Source organism: Lithobates pipiens, unplaced genomic scaffold, assembly GCF_037356315.1.
Source record: "Lithobates pipiens isolate NorthernLeopardFrog02 unplaced genomic scaffold, aLitPip1_a1.2 Scaffold_23, whole genome shotgun sequence".
Taxonomy (NCBI): domain Eukaryota; kingdom Metazoa; phylum Chordata; class Amphibia; order Anura; family Ranidae; genus Lithobates; species Lithobates pipiens.
The window spans coordinates 124721182-124735570 of NW_027507785.1; the positions used below are offsets into that span (position 1 = coordinate 124721182).

At 44.6% G+C, this 14389-nt stretch overlaps 1 protein-coding gene across 1 annotated transcript in view; it reads right to left on the reverse strand.

Annotated features, from left to right (window-relative positions):
- Nucleotides 1-388: 388 nt before the first annotated feature.
- The window catches only part of NPTXR (neuronal pentraxin receptor), a 99214-nt gene continuing 85213 nt past the window's right edge, over nucleotides 389-14389 (reverse strand). The window contains exons 4-5 of the mRNA XM_077452313.1: nucleotides 3954-4133; nucleotides 389-3772 (exon numbers count right to left, since the gene is read on the reverse strand). Coding sequence (XP_077308439.1) covers nucleotides 3548-3772; nucleotides 3954-4133 — 405 coding nt within the window. The 3' untranslated portion in view covers nucleotides 389-3547. The remainder of the gene's footprint in view (nucleotides 3773-3953; nucleotides 4134-14389) is intronic.

Below are 14389 nucleotides of genomic sequence, written 5' to 3' on the forward strand. Positions count from 1 at the left end.
CAAAAATTTTAGCTGTGGGTCAACATGACTGCTTGTTTCACACAACATGGTCAGTTCTTCTCTCAGACACTTTCAGTCATAGGGGATGCACGCAGAATCCGCTGCAGCTGTACATAGTAACCAATCAGCTTCTAGCTTCAGCTCGTTCAATGAAGCTTTGTCAATAAAACCTGGAATCTGATTGGTTACCATGCACAGCTGCACCAGATTCTGTGTGCTCCAGTTTTAGTAGATCTCCCCCACAAAATCTAAAGTAATATAACACTGGCCAGTCTGCCAGATAATCCTGCTTGTAAGTATAATTTGGCTTTCTTTATTCATGGGATAAAAATGAAAGGATTTCACTTATTGTCATACTTATAGGGAAAGCATTAAATCTTCAAGAAAATTAAAACAAACACAAGTCTTTATTTCCAACACTGGTATTTTACAAAATAGACACAATTCAGTCCACAAATGTACCAAAAAAGCAAGCGACATGAAGGGTTTCAACATATGAATAATAATGGTGAGCAAGACCTGGGCAAAGGTAGGTTGTCTGAATGTGGACTGAGACATATGCTTGTCTCATCAAATGAAGGTTAAGGGAATCTTTAAGGCTAAAGCAACATACAATTAGGATAGAAAGTGTATGTGTGTGTTGGGGGGGAAGGGGGGGTGAAGGTCTTGGGAGTGGTGAGACATGGCAGTGATATCTGATGTCACAGTGCATCAAAGTTGTAATTTCACAATACAGAACCACAGAGATTGCATGATTGCTCTTAATAACCCCATGAAGTTTGTGTTGGTGAAAATCAAAGAAAGGTCAGTAATGTCCATTAATAAGCTTACTTCCAGCCCATCTTACAGCAGCAATGTTTAAAAATAAAAAAGTATAATTTATTTCATACTATATTTCTTTTTACTGTATATAAATATTTCCCCCATATAGTGTTAATATACCAACTAGTCTTCCTTAGTCGCTTGTACTTTTTATATATAAATATCTCTGTTTTAAAGGAAATCAAAGTGCGCTGTTGCTTGGAAAAAGGTTGTTGCTCAGAGGATGAACAGAAAGCAGAAGGCTATATAAAAAATAAATACGGTACATAGGTTTTCCCCACATCTGATCCTTACTCAATTATAAGGATTAGTAGGAGAAAAATGGCTTGTGCTATCAAAGTCTACTATTTGGGGATATACTTAAAGGGCCAGTAAACACACACTTATCTACTGTACATTATATAACTGATAAAAACATTTGCTGATTTCTATTTAATGAGGGCAATGATGAAATTTTGCCAACTCAAGTAATCTGAGTGCTTCTTTCAGGGGGGGTATTAGCTCAGTGTCAACTGTTTTAGGAATACACCTCTTACTACAATATCATATTTATCACAGATGTCATGAAACAAACCTGTATTCTTATCAAACCTGCTTAGCAGCTGCTTCTATCAAACAGCAGGCTCGTCTAAGTGACTGTAGACCACTTCATATTTTTCTTTAAAGTGGAACTCCAGGCTATACCTAACTAGTCTTAAAAATGGTCCGTCTCCCTCTTAACACCTATGCTGACTAACCTGTGTAAGAAAGATGTATATACTTACCTATTTTCAGACCACACCGGTCTGGTCATGTGATCTCCTGAGTCAGGCAGTGGGAGCTGCAGTGGAGAGGAGGGGCTGTCGACAGATGAGTCACAGGAAACTATGGGTGACGTCACTGATCCAAGGTATTACCAGCTGTTGAGTGCTCTCTCCTCTGCAGCCACCACTGGCTGACAGAGGGGAGATCAGATGGCCAGACTGGAGCAGACTGAAAATAGGTAAGTATATATATATTTTTTACACAGGTTAGTCAGCATAGGTGTTAGGAGGGGAGGAAGAACATTTTTAAGATTAGTTAGATAAATAGCATGGAATTCCACTTTCAGTGCTCTATTATGAAAATCTTTGCGTCACCATAGATAATGGTGCTTTTGCTGCTTCCCCTCCTGCAATTGGATAAGTCAGTGAGGCCATTCATCATAGTGATGGGCAAACACACAGCCATTGGGAGGTAGAAGAGGCAGAGCTATGTACAATGGACACTTTTTTTAAGTTCTCAGGGCTGAGTTGAACCCATTTTTAGTGAAAGTGGATGTTTAAGAGGTTTAACAAGAGTACACATTAAAGCAAACTTGTCATAATAAAGTGTCCTGAACTAACAAAAGCATGAGGATGCTCACAGCTTATCTTTTCTTACTTGGATAGCACTGTGGACCTTGGGGCCCACTTTCTAGTTGTAGAGAATTGGTATTTCCCCTGCCCATGTCTCACTGTGGGGTGGATTTACTAAAGGCAACTAGACTGTGCATTTTGCAAAGTGCAGTTGCACTCTGCAAGTGTAGTTGCTCCAGAAAGTAGTAAATAAGCAGAAGATCTGCTGATTTCCATCATCCAATCACGTACAAGCAAAAAAACACTTCTTTTATATTTTCCTTGCACGTGATTGGGTATTCTTTGCAAAGTGGAGCTTTACCCCATTTACTTAGCTCTGGAGCAACTGCACTTGCAGTTTATTTGCCTTTATTAAATCAACCCCTTGGTTTTGCCCTGTACCTTATCATCAAGTCATTAGACAAAGGCACTACCACAATAGAGAGTAATTATGGCTATGCAAGAAAGCTTCTATATTCATAGCCCCTTCTGTATGGCTCTGAGCTGTCAAACCATGCAACAATAAGCTTGTTCTGACAGTTTATGCTGAAAAAGTTGTCCTGCATTAAGTTAGTTTAGAACATTATTATTTCCACATGGTTCACTTTAAGTTTTGTTAAACATCTGATTTGATTTGTAGTAATAGCACCTTTACTGTAATTTGTGTTTACTGGCTCTTATGAAAATGGTGAGCATTTATTTAACACATTAACCTACAGAAGCTAATCGGCTGATCTATGATTGGTTGTTCTTTGTGCTGTTTTCTTTGTTCTGTGCTTATTGAATAATGCCCTACGAATCCAGCAAAAGGCTCATTGGCCTTAGATGATAGGCTATAATGTTATCAACAACTGATAAGCTGCAGGAAATGTTTTTGAAAACCATGTAATTGTGAGGAGCACTGCTGGAGAAACAATATAAAATGCTGTTTAAGAACAAATAAGCACTTGTGATACAGTATATGAATTTTAAATAAAGATAGCCCCTCTATTTAGATCCGCTTTACAAAACCTGATATATGTATTAAACTGTAACACTGAAATGTATCTAGGTCACTTTTGTGTCTTACTTTTCCTGAAAGTGCTAAGTAACCAAACATGATGCCCTGCTGGAAATGAGTACAAAGAATCTGTACATGTCTATGTAAAAATTTTCAAGTGACGGTATTAAGCAACTGCTAAACCCATTTCATAGTAAAGTTGGTTGCTGACCCCAAACACAGACACACAGTGTTATATGATTATCTTGTGATGATTTAACACAAGCTGGTGCTGCTTTCACACCCACTGGTTGGGAAGCTGTGAAATCCTGCTATGGTGACACTGAGGGATAAATAGGGGATGTGGGAGACCTGGATGCTCATGTATATCTCAGTGACCCAAACGCTCCTCACAGCTTTCAAATGGACTCTTGGTTGCACCACCAAAAACATCCACTTGGCGATCATCCCAGTGGATAAGGTTTCCAGACAAAGGTATTGTGCAGTTTGCGATTCCTTCTATTTCACTATTGGTCAGGACACGATCCCACATATTGAACTGTGCCACCTCTCCTACAAATGCCTGGGTAGCATCAAATCGACCACCTACAGCATCCTGAAAAAAGAGAACATGGTTCAGTATGCTCAGTCTCAAACTCAGCCTACCAACAAAGATTCAGAATATGTTGCTGAAGTTCATTTCAGGTAGAAAAAAAGAACATACACACAGGTTGAATTAAATGTCAAAATGGCAAATGAAACGTAAAAACAATAAAAAAATAGCCAACAGTAGATACCTGTTCTTGTCCAAAAATGATGACTCCATTAGGTTTGATTGGGTGCCAGGCAGACAGGTTCTCATTAGAGCCTTTCTTTTTCCCATCTTGGAAGGCTGTCCACATTCCATCTCTTGTAGTCCAGGCCACACAAATATGATGCCACATTCCATCTTTTAAGCTAACTGGCAGTTGAGTGACCTGTCGGAAGTAAGAAAATGTTTAATTTTCCTGAGCCAATAGTGATTTTCGTCAGATTATGTTCTCATATTAAGATTTACTTCCACCTTTTCAGACCAAATTTAAGAAACCTCACTATAAGTTTATTATGTATTACCATTAACACTTCATACTGACATAATTTATGTTTTTTTACAGGAACTGTAGAATTATGGAACACTGGGTTATACTGCTGCCTTTAGGATGCTTTGGACAAGGGCAAACAAAAAGCCACAGGCCAGCCAATTAGATTCCCTCCTATTGCCCTGATGTTTCAGTTTTTCGCTAAAGTCCTAGGAGGATGGGTGTCCTTTCGCTTTACACATTTTTTTACATTTTTACATATTTTTTTACATTTATCAAGACTATTTTTTTCTTCAGTTTTTAATTATGCTGAAGACTGGTTATGCAGCTATCAGGATGACCGTATCCAGATCTTAGAGGTCATACTCAGACCTGCTAGACTGTGGATTGCAGGACTAGCCTGTAATGCATGGGTGCCCAACCTGTGGCCCTTCAGCTGTTGGGAAACTACAAGTACCATGAGGCACTGCAAGGCTAAACAGTTACAAGCATGGCTCGCAAAGGCCTGCTGGGACTTTTAGTTCCGCAACAGCGGGAGGGCCACAGGTTGAGCACCTACAGTGCCTTGCGAAAGTATTCGGCCCCCTTGAACTTTTCAACCTTTTGCCACATATCAGGCTTAAAACATAAAGATATAACATTTTTATTTTTTGTGAAGAATCACCAACAAGTGGGACACAATTGTGAAGTGGAACGAAATCTATTGGATTTTTGAAACTTTTTTAACTAATAAAAAAATTAAAATTGGGGCGTGCAAAATTATTCGGCTCCCTTGCGTTAATACTTTGTAGAGCCACCTTCTGCTGCGATTACAGCTGCAAGTCGCTTGGGGTATGTCTCTATCAGTTTTGCACATCGAGAGACTGAAATTCTTGCCCATTCTTTCTTGCAAAACAGCTCGAGCTCAGTGAGTTTGGATGGAGAGCGTTTGTGAACAGCAGTTTTCAGCTCTTTTCACAGATTCTCGATTGGATTCAGGTCTGGACTTTGACTTGGCCATTCGAACACATGGATACGTTTATTTGTGAACCATTCCTTTGTAGATTTTGCTGTATGTTTGGGATCATTGTCTTGTTGGAAGATAAATCTCCGTCCCAGTTTCAGGTCTTTTGCAGACTCCAACAGGTTTTCATCCAGAATGGTCCTGTATTTGGCTGCATCCATCTTCCCCTCAATTTTAACCATCTTCCCTGTCCCTGCTGAAGAAAATCAGGCCCAAACTATGATGCTGCCACCACCATGTTTGACAGTGGGGATGGTGTGTTGAGGGTGATGAGCTGTGTTGCTTTTACGCCAAACATATCGTCTTGCACTGTGGGCAAAAAGTTTGATTTTGGTTTCATCTGACCAGAGCACCTTCTTCCACATGTTTGGTGTGTCTCCCAGGTGGCTTGTGGCAAACTTTAGACGAGACTTTTTATGGATATCTTTTAGAAATGGCTTTCTTCTTGCCACTCTTCCATAAAGGCCAGATTTGTGCAGTGTACGACTGATTGTTGTCCTATGGACAGACTCTCCCACCTCAGCTGTAGTTCTCTGCAGTTCATCCAGAGTGATCATGGGCCTCTTGGCTGCATCTCTGATCAGTCTTCTCCCTGTCTGAGCTGAAAGTTTAGAGGGACGGCCAGGTCTTGGTAGATTTGCAGTGGTCTGATACTCCTTCCATTTCAAAATGATCGCTTGCACAGTGCTCCTTGGGATGTTTGAAGCTTGGGAAATCTTTTTGTATCCAAATCCGGCTTTAAACTTCTCCACAACAGTATTACGGACCTGCCTGGTATGTTCCTTGGTCTTCATGATGCTCTCTGCGCTTTCAACAGAACCCTGAGACTATCACAGAGCAGGTGCATTTATACAGAGACTTTATTACACACAGGTGGATTCTATTTATCACCATCAGTCATTTAGGACAACATTGGATCATTCAGAGATCCTCGCTGAACTTCTGGAGTGAGTTTGCTGCACTGAAAGTAAAGGGGCCGAATAATTTTGCACGCACCACTTTTCAGTTTTTTATTTGCTAAAAAAGTTTAAAATATTAAAATAGATTTCGTTCCACTTCAGAATTGTGTCCCACTTGTTGGTGATTCTTCACCAAAAAATTTAATTTTATATCTTTATGTTTGAAGCCTGAAATGTGGCAAAAGGTTGAAAAGTTCAAGGGGGCCGAATACTTTCGCAAGGCACTGTATGCTGTAATGTGACCTGTAAATGCTGGGCTCTGCTTATGGCACTCTCTAGACACATCGTTTTCTGGCTTGTTAGCCACATGGATTTTAACAGGTGCAAGGCTGTGACACATCCTCTGGTGGGATCCTGATCTCAAGATTCCTTAGGGGATATGCCTGCAGTAGACATGAAAATTGCCTGGAATGTGACATATGGGTGGTGTTGCGTAGTTCCTATGTTAATTACATGTGACAACAAAAGATAAAACTATTACATACATGTAAAAATCAATCATGAGAAAAAAAAAAAAATATATATATATATATATATACACAGTATCTCACAAAAATGAATACACCCTCACATTTTTGTAAATATTTTATTTTATCTTTTCATGTGATAATACTGAAGAAATTACACTTTGCTACAATGTAAAATAGTGAGTGTTTAGCTTGTATAACAGTGTAAATTTGCTGTCCCATGCAGCCATTAATGTCTAAACCGCTGGCAGCAATAGTGAGTACACCCCTAAGTGAAAATGTCCAAATTGCTCTCAAAGTGTAAATACTTTGTGTGGCCACCATTATTTTCCAGCACTGCCTTAACCCTCTTTAGTATGGAGTCCATAATAGCTTCACAGGTTGCGACTGGAGTCCTCTTCTACTCTTCCATGACGACTTTACGGCGCTGGTGGATGTTGGAGACCTTGCGCTCCTCCACCTTGCGTTTGAGCATGCCCCACAGATGCTCAATAGGGTTTAGGTCTGGAGACATGCTTGGCCAGTCTTTACCCTCAGCTTCTTCAGCAAGACAGTGGTTGTCTTGGAGGTGTGTTTGGGGTCGTTATCATGTTGGAATACTGCCCAATCTCCGAAGGAAGGGGATCATCCTTTGCTTTAGTATGTCACAGTACATGTTGGCATTCATGGTTCCCTTAATGAACTATAGCTCCCCAGTGCCAGCAGCACTCATGCAGCCCCAGACCATGACACTCCCACCACCATGCTTGACTGTAGGCAAGACACACTTGTCTTTGTACTCCTCATCTGGTTGCTGACTGTTAGGGCTGGGCTCAGCCCTTCCTTCTCTGAGCTGGCTGCTCAGCTGTCGGCTAATTGCCAGCTCCTAACTCTCCACAGTTACTTAGCAGTTGATGATATCCTGCTTGTCAGTCCTGCCTACTTAAGCCCTCCAGTCCAGAGGAGCTCTGTCTTCGACTTAGTCAAAATCACAGAGACGCTCTCCTGCATTCCTGTTAAAAGACTTGCTTGGCGGACATCCCTTCTGGCTCCAGATCCTGCTTGCTGCCACACACGATTGACACCATCTGAACCAAATAAGTTTATCTTGGTCTCATGAGACCACAGGACATGGTTCCAGTAATCCATGTCCTCAGTTTGCTTGTCTACGGCAAACTGTTTGCGGGCTTTCTTATGCATCATTCAGGAGCCTGGCAGACAAGATGGGTGAACGAGAGATACTGTTGTATGAGGAGGATTTGGATTTTGTGGGAATTTCAGAGACCTGGTTCAACACCTCTCATGATTGGCTGGCAACCATTCAAGGGTATACCCTTTTTTGCAGGGAGAGGGGGGGGAGGGGTATGTCTATATATCAATAATAATGTACAAGTGAATGTGAGAGATGACATCACTAAGGGAGCTAGGGAGAAGGTGGAATCCTTATAGGTAGAGCTCCAAAGGGATGAAGCTAAGGGGAAAATGATACTGGTAGTATGCTATAGGCCCCCTAACCTGAGGGAGGAGGGGGAGACAGACCTCCTATAACAATTTTGATTAGCAGAAAGGATGGGAAGTGTTATCATAATGAGGGATTTTAATTATCCAGATGTAGACTGGGAAGTGGGAACCACGCATTCCTCTAAGGCTCACCAGTTCTTAAATGTCTTGCAGGACAATTTCATGGGTCAAATGGTAGACACACAAACTAAATCTACTGATTACCAACAATACAAACTTGATCTGTAAAAGCGATCACAGGTAAATTAGCTTCAGTATAAATCACACAAATAGGAAACATAAGGGGAATACAAAGACACTGAATTTCAAAAGAGACAACTTCACTAAACTACGAACCTTGCTAGAAGGAATTAATTGGGATAAAATCTTAGGAACAAAGAACACGGAGGAGAGATGGGTTTGCTTTAAGAGCATATTAAATAAGGACATTAGCCAGTGCATCCCATTGGGTAATAAATATAAAAGAATGAACAAAAGTCCTGGATGGCTTTACTCCAATGTAATAATGCATATAAAAGCAAAGGAGAAGGCCTTCAAAAAATACAAGGTTGAGGGATCATCATCAGCATTCAGACTTTATAAAGAATGCAACAAGAAATGTAAGGGTGCAATTAGGGCAGCTAAGATAGAACACGAAAGACGTGTTGCGAATTCTTCATCCGAACCATAGAGATTACGCGTTCTACTCACACCCTCATGACTTATACACCCGAATTGATCTAATCATGGTGCCCCAATCTCTCCTGTCTAGGGTTACATTGGCATCGATTGGTTCCATCACATTCTCAGACCACGCACCGGTCATGGCAGACACAGACCTCCTCCCATCCACAACTAAGCAGTGGATGTGGAAGATCAATAACTCATTGATCCAACTGCCTGAGGTAGCCGAAGAAGTGTCCAGGGACTTGAGGCAGTTTTTTGCCGAAAACGTAAACTCAGAGACAGCCCCAACAATGGTTTGGGAGGCACACAAGGGCTACATCAGGGGTCTCCTAATAAAAATAAGGTCCAGCATCAAGAAGGCCAGAGAGAAACAGATTTCTAAACTTCTAGGTAAAATCCAGTCCTTAGAGGCCACTCACAATTGCTTGCCAAACAGGCTATGGCTGATTTAACTGCTTTGATGAATCAACTGTGCACCCTGGCATTACACAGTATGTTTATCCCCGAAATATACAATGAAGCCCACAATAAGGTCCATAATACAGAAGCCATAGCAGACCAGTTTCAAAAGTACAATACCTCTCTATACAACCTTTCACACACATTTTCCGAAAGGGCGACGCCGTCTGAACGGGGTAATATACTAGATCACCTCCAAAAATCGGGTCTCCCCCAACTATCAGATGAGGAATTAACTGATTTAGAGAAACCCATCTCGGCAGACGAAGTGACCCTAGCAATGGCATGCATGCAACTGGGTAAAGCCCCGGTTCAGATGGCTATTCCCTTCTTTACTACAGGACCTTTGGGGAGCTTTTGATCCCACACTTCCCCTCAGCATACAACGCTCAACCTTTCCCAGAGATACGTTACACGCACACATCGCGGTGATTCCAAAGGAGGGAAAAGACCCCCTATTATGCCAAAACTATATGCCGATCTCAGTATTACGTATAGATCTAAATATTTTAACGAAAATTCTTTCTATCCGGCTGATAGATCTGATCCCTCAACTGATTCACTCCGACCAAGTGGGATTTGTTCCCACGAGGGAGGCACGTGATAACACAACCAAAGCAATCAACCTAATATACGCAGTCGGGAAACTAAAAACCCCACAGTTGGCCCTTTCTCTTTGAAACCCTTTGGAGCATAGGTCTTAGAGCGCGAATGATGAACTGGGTGCGAGCAATCAATTCTTGCCCATTGGCACAGGTTAAAGTTAATTGTCACCTATCATCACCATTTCCGATAACAAATGGGACAAGACAGGGGTGTCTTCTATCAACTATGATATTCTCTCTCTCTGCCTATCTCCCTGCCCCCTTTGTCTCTCTCTCTCTGCCAGTCTCTCTCTCTCTTTCTGTCTCTCTCTCTGTCTGCCTCTCAATTTTTCTCTCACTGTCTCGCTGCCTGTGTGTATCTCTCTCTCTGCCTGTCTCTCTCTCTCTCTGCCTCTCTCTCTCTGCCTGTCTCTCTCTGCCTATCTCTGTCTCTCTGCCCATCTCTGCCTGTCTCTCTCTCTCTCTGCCTGTCTCCTTCTGCCTGTCTCTTTCTCTCTCTGCCTGTCTCTCTCCGTCCCCTCTCTCGCTCTCTGCCTGTATCTCTCTCCCTCTGCCTGTCTCTCTCTCTCTGCATCTCCCTCTCTGCCTGTCTCTCTTTCTGTCTCCCCCCCCCCCCCCCCAGGCAACAGCATGTGGTGAAAATTGTGTTTTTCCCATATCTCACATGTTCCTCTTTAAGAATGCTTATAGATGAAAACATGCCCTAAACTCAGGTTACAGCTTCTACATGAGTTTACAAGCAGTTACAAGCATTTGGCATTAGAAATTCCAGTAAACTTCTGTCCTGAACGCATTTTTTACGGTAAAAAAAATGCCACTAAACTCAACTGCCTCTAAATGAGTGTAAACTAATCAGTGTACATATACAGAGAAGATAACATAAATTGCCCAACTGCTCCTAAATGTCAGTTTATTAGCTGCAGTGTACATGAGGCCTTAAGCCGCGTACACACGGGCGGACTGTCTGGCCTACTTAGTCCGCCGAAACACATTTCAGCGGACAGTCCGCTCGTGTGTGGGCTTCAGCAGACTTTTTCAGCGTGCAGTCTGGCAGAGTAAGTATTTCGGAATTTCCGTAATACTGTCCGTCGGACTCGCATTTCGGCGGACAATCCGCCCGTGTGTGTGCCAGTCCGCCGTACTTTTGAAATGAGCGGACTTTTCCCGCCCGGAGAAAAGTCCGCTCATTTAGAGCGGGTATCCAGGTAGGGGGGGCCCGCGAAGGAGACGTCGCTGGCCCCGCCGCCTGGTATGGACTTAAAGGGGAACCCCCAACGCCGAAAAAAATCGGCGTGGGGGTCCCCCCCAAGTCCACAACAGACCCTTGTCCGAGCACGCTACCCGGCCGGCCAGGAAAGGGGGGCGAGCGAGCGCCCCCCCCCCTCCTGAGCCGTACCAGGCCGCGTGCCCTCAACATGGGGGGGTGCCTTGGGGAAGGGGGGGCCGCGCGGCCCCTCCACCCCAAAGCACCTTGTCCCCATGTTGATGAGGACAAGGGCCTCTTCCCGACAACCCTGGCCGTTGGTTGTCTGGGTCTGCGGGCGGGGGGCTTATCGGAATCCGGGAGCCCCCTTTAATAAGGGGACCCCCGGTTACCGGCCCCCCACCCTATGTGAATGAGTATGAGGTACAATGTACCCCTACCCATTCACCTGTAAAATAAAAGTACAAAAAAAAACACAACACACGAGATAAAATACTTTATTGCACAGCTCCGGGGGTCTTCCGTCTTCGGGGGTCTTCTCGCCGGACTCCTCCGCTATCTTCTTGTAGCTCTTTTGCTAGCGGAGGAGTCCGGCTTTCTTCCTCGCTGCCGGCCTCTTCTCCCGACTTCGGGGGTCTTGTCCCCCTCTTCGGTTCTTCTGCCGGGCCACCGCGCCTTCTTATAGCTCTTTTACAGGAGGTGGCCCGGTCTTCTGTCGCCGCCGCCTTCCGTTCTTCTTCTTCTTCTTCTCCAGGAGATGTTGCCTCGACGATCTCTGCGCGGCCACTTATATAGGGACAAGGGGCGGTGTCACATGGCTTTATGTCACATGGGTTGGTCACATGGGTTGATGTCACATGGGGACTATGACATCGTAAGGGGGCGGGGTCACCATGTGACACCAACCCATGTGACATAAAGCCATGTGACACCGCCCCTTGTCCCTATATAAGTGGCTGCGCAGTGCATCCCTGGCATTCCGGCCAGAGAGATCGTCGAGGCAACATCTCCTGGAGAAGAAGAAGAAGAAGAAGAACGGAAGGCGGCGACGGCGGCGACAGAAGACCGGGCCACCGCCTGTAAAAGAGCTATAAGATGGCGCGGTGGCCCGGCAGAAGAACCAAAGAGGGGGACAAGACCCCCGAAGTCGGGAGAAGAGGCCGGCGGTGAGGAAGAAAGCCGGACTCCTCCGCTAGCAAAAGAGCTACAAGAAGATAGCGGAGGAGTCCGGCGAGAAGACCCCCGAAGACGGAAGACCCCCGGAGCTGTGCAATAAAGTATTTTATCTCGTGTGTTGTGTTTTTTTTTGTACTTTTATTTTACAGGTGAATGGGTAGGGGTACATTGTACCCCATACTCATTCACATAGGGTGGGGGGCCGGTATCCGGGGGCCCCCTTATTAAAGGGGGCTCCCGGATTCCGATAAGCCCCCCGCCCGCAGACACCGACAACCAACGGCCAGGGTTGTCGGGAAGAGGCCCTTGTCCTCATCAACATGGGGACAAGGTGCTTTGGGGTGGGGGGGCCGCGCGGCCCCCCCTTCCCCAAGGCACCCCCCATGTTGAGGGCACGCGGCCTGGTACGGCTCAGGAGGGGGGGGGGGCGCTCGCTCGCCCCCCTTTCCTGGCCGGCCGGGTAGCGTGCTCGGACAAGGGTCTGTTGTGGACTTGGGGGGGACCCCCACGCCGATTTTTTTCGCCGTTGGGGTTCCCCTTTAAGTCCATACCAGGCGGCGGGGCCAGCGATGTTTCCCTCGCGGGCCCCGCCTACCTGGAGACGCGCTCGAAATGAGCGGACTTTCCTCCGCGTGTGTGGGCGAGTCCGTTCATTTCAAAAGTAGGGCGGATAGTATGGCTGACTTAGTACGCCGTATTAGTCCGCTCAAAAAGTGGTGTGTGTGGTCAAGTCCGTTCATTCGAAAGTATGACGGACTGTCCGTCGGATTGTCTGACGGACTAAGTTGGCCAGACAGTCCGCCCCGTGTGTACGCGGCTTTAGGGGTGTACTCAATTTTGTTGCCAGCGGTTTAGACATTAATAGCTGTATGGGTAATAAACCTCTGTGCTTCCACCATTCACCTCAGTGCTCACAGAACTCTCTTCGCTTCCATATAAAAAATCAGGCTCTAGTATGAATCTGGTTATCCTTCCTTAGGACATCCTCTTCCTATGTCTCCTCTGTATTGGCTAGAGAATCTTAGATCCTGGGGTATCCCTGGCCTCTCCGGTCCATATGTTAGAATAGAATAGACAATATGCCTCCCATAGTGTAAAAATGTTTAAAACATCACCATTTATTAAAAGACAAATTAATGCTTAATTAATAAAAAAATAATAAATGAATTAAAACCACTTTGAATAGTAAAAACACAGGTGATATCACTTGTCTGAGTACTGCTTTCCGTCTTGCAAATAAATACAGTGAGTTAACAACCAATCCGGTTACCCTGAAGAAGTCACAAGATGTGATGTAACACGCAGGGCGTGGCCGGTTGACTGGAAGTGACGTGAGAGGCGATATTGCCTGTGTTTTTACTATTCAAAGTATACCGATTCCTTGGAGTCTTCCCTAGGTCTTTCAGGTATTACTCTTTCCTCTACTCTGTCCATGGAGGAGATTTTTCAGCGGGGATCTAAATGGGAGCTCTGCCCTCCCCCCACATGAAAAATTAAAAGTCAGCAGCTACTAATACTGCTGATTTTTAATATATGGACACTTACCTGTCCAGGGAGCTTGCGATGTTGGCACCACAGCCGCTGCCATTGCTGGTAAGGGAAAACTGGCAGTGAAGCCTTTCACTTTCTAATTGGCCCTGCGGAGGAAGGAGGAGGGGGGCGAAATTCTGAGACACAGCGCCACGGCCCCATCTCCCAGAAGTGGGGAAGAGGACCCAGTAAGTTGATTTTTACATCCTCTCCTACAGGGTCTGTCTCTGACATTCCTGAAGCTGCAGCGGCCATGGCACAGTCAGCTGCAGATGAGGAGAAGTTACACTATTGTTTTTTGGATGAATTGGTGCCTGAGCAGAATCAGCCTGCTGACTACTGCATTTAAAGATACTATTTCAAGTGGTAATAAAGCTTAATTTTTATAAAAATTTTTTGTAAATAACAAACATGTTAGTGCAGTGGTTTTGCACAAAGTAACTCCAATCCTCTTCTTTTCAGGTCCCCCCGCCCGTGGTCCTGGCTACTCCCCCTCAAGTAGTGCCCCCAGAGAAAGCTGCTTGCCCTGGGGGCACCAATGTGGGCTCGCTCTAGAGCTGCTGCTCTATGTGTCCATAAAACACA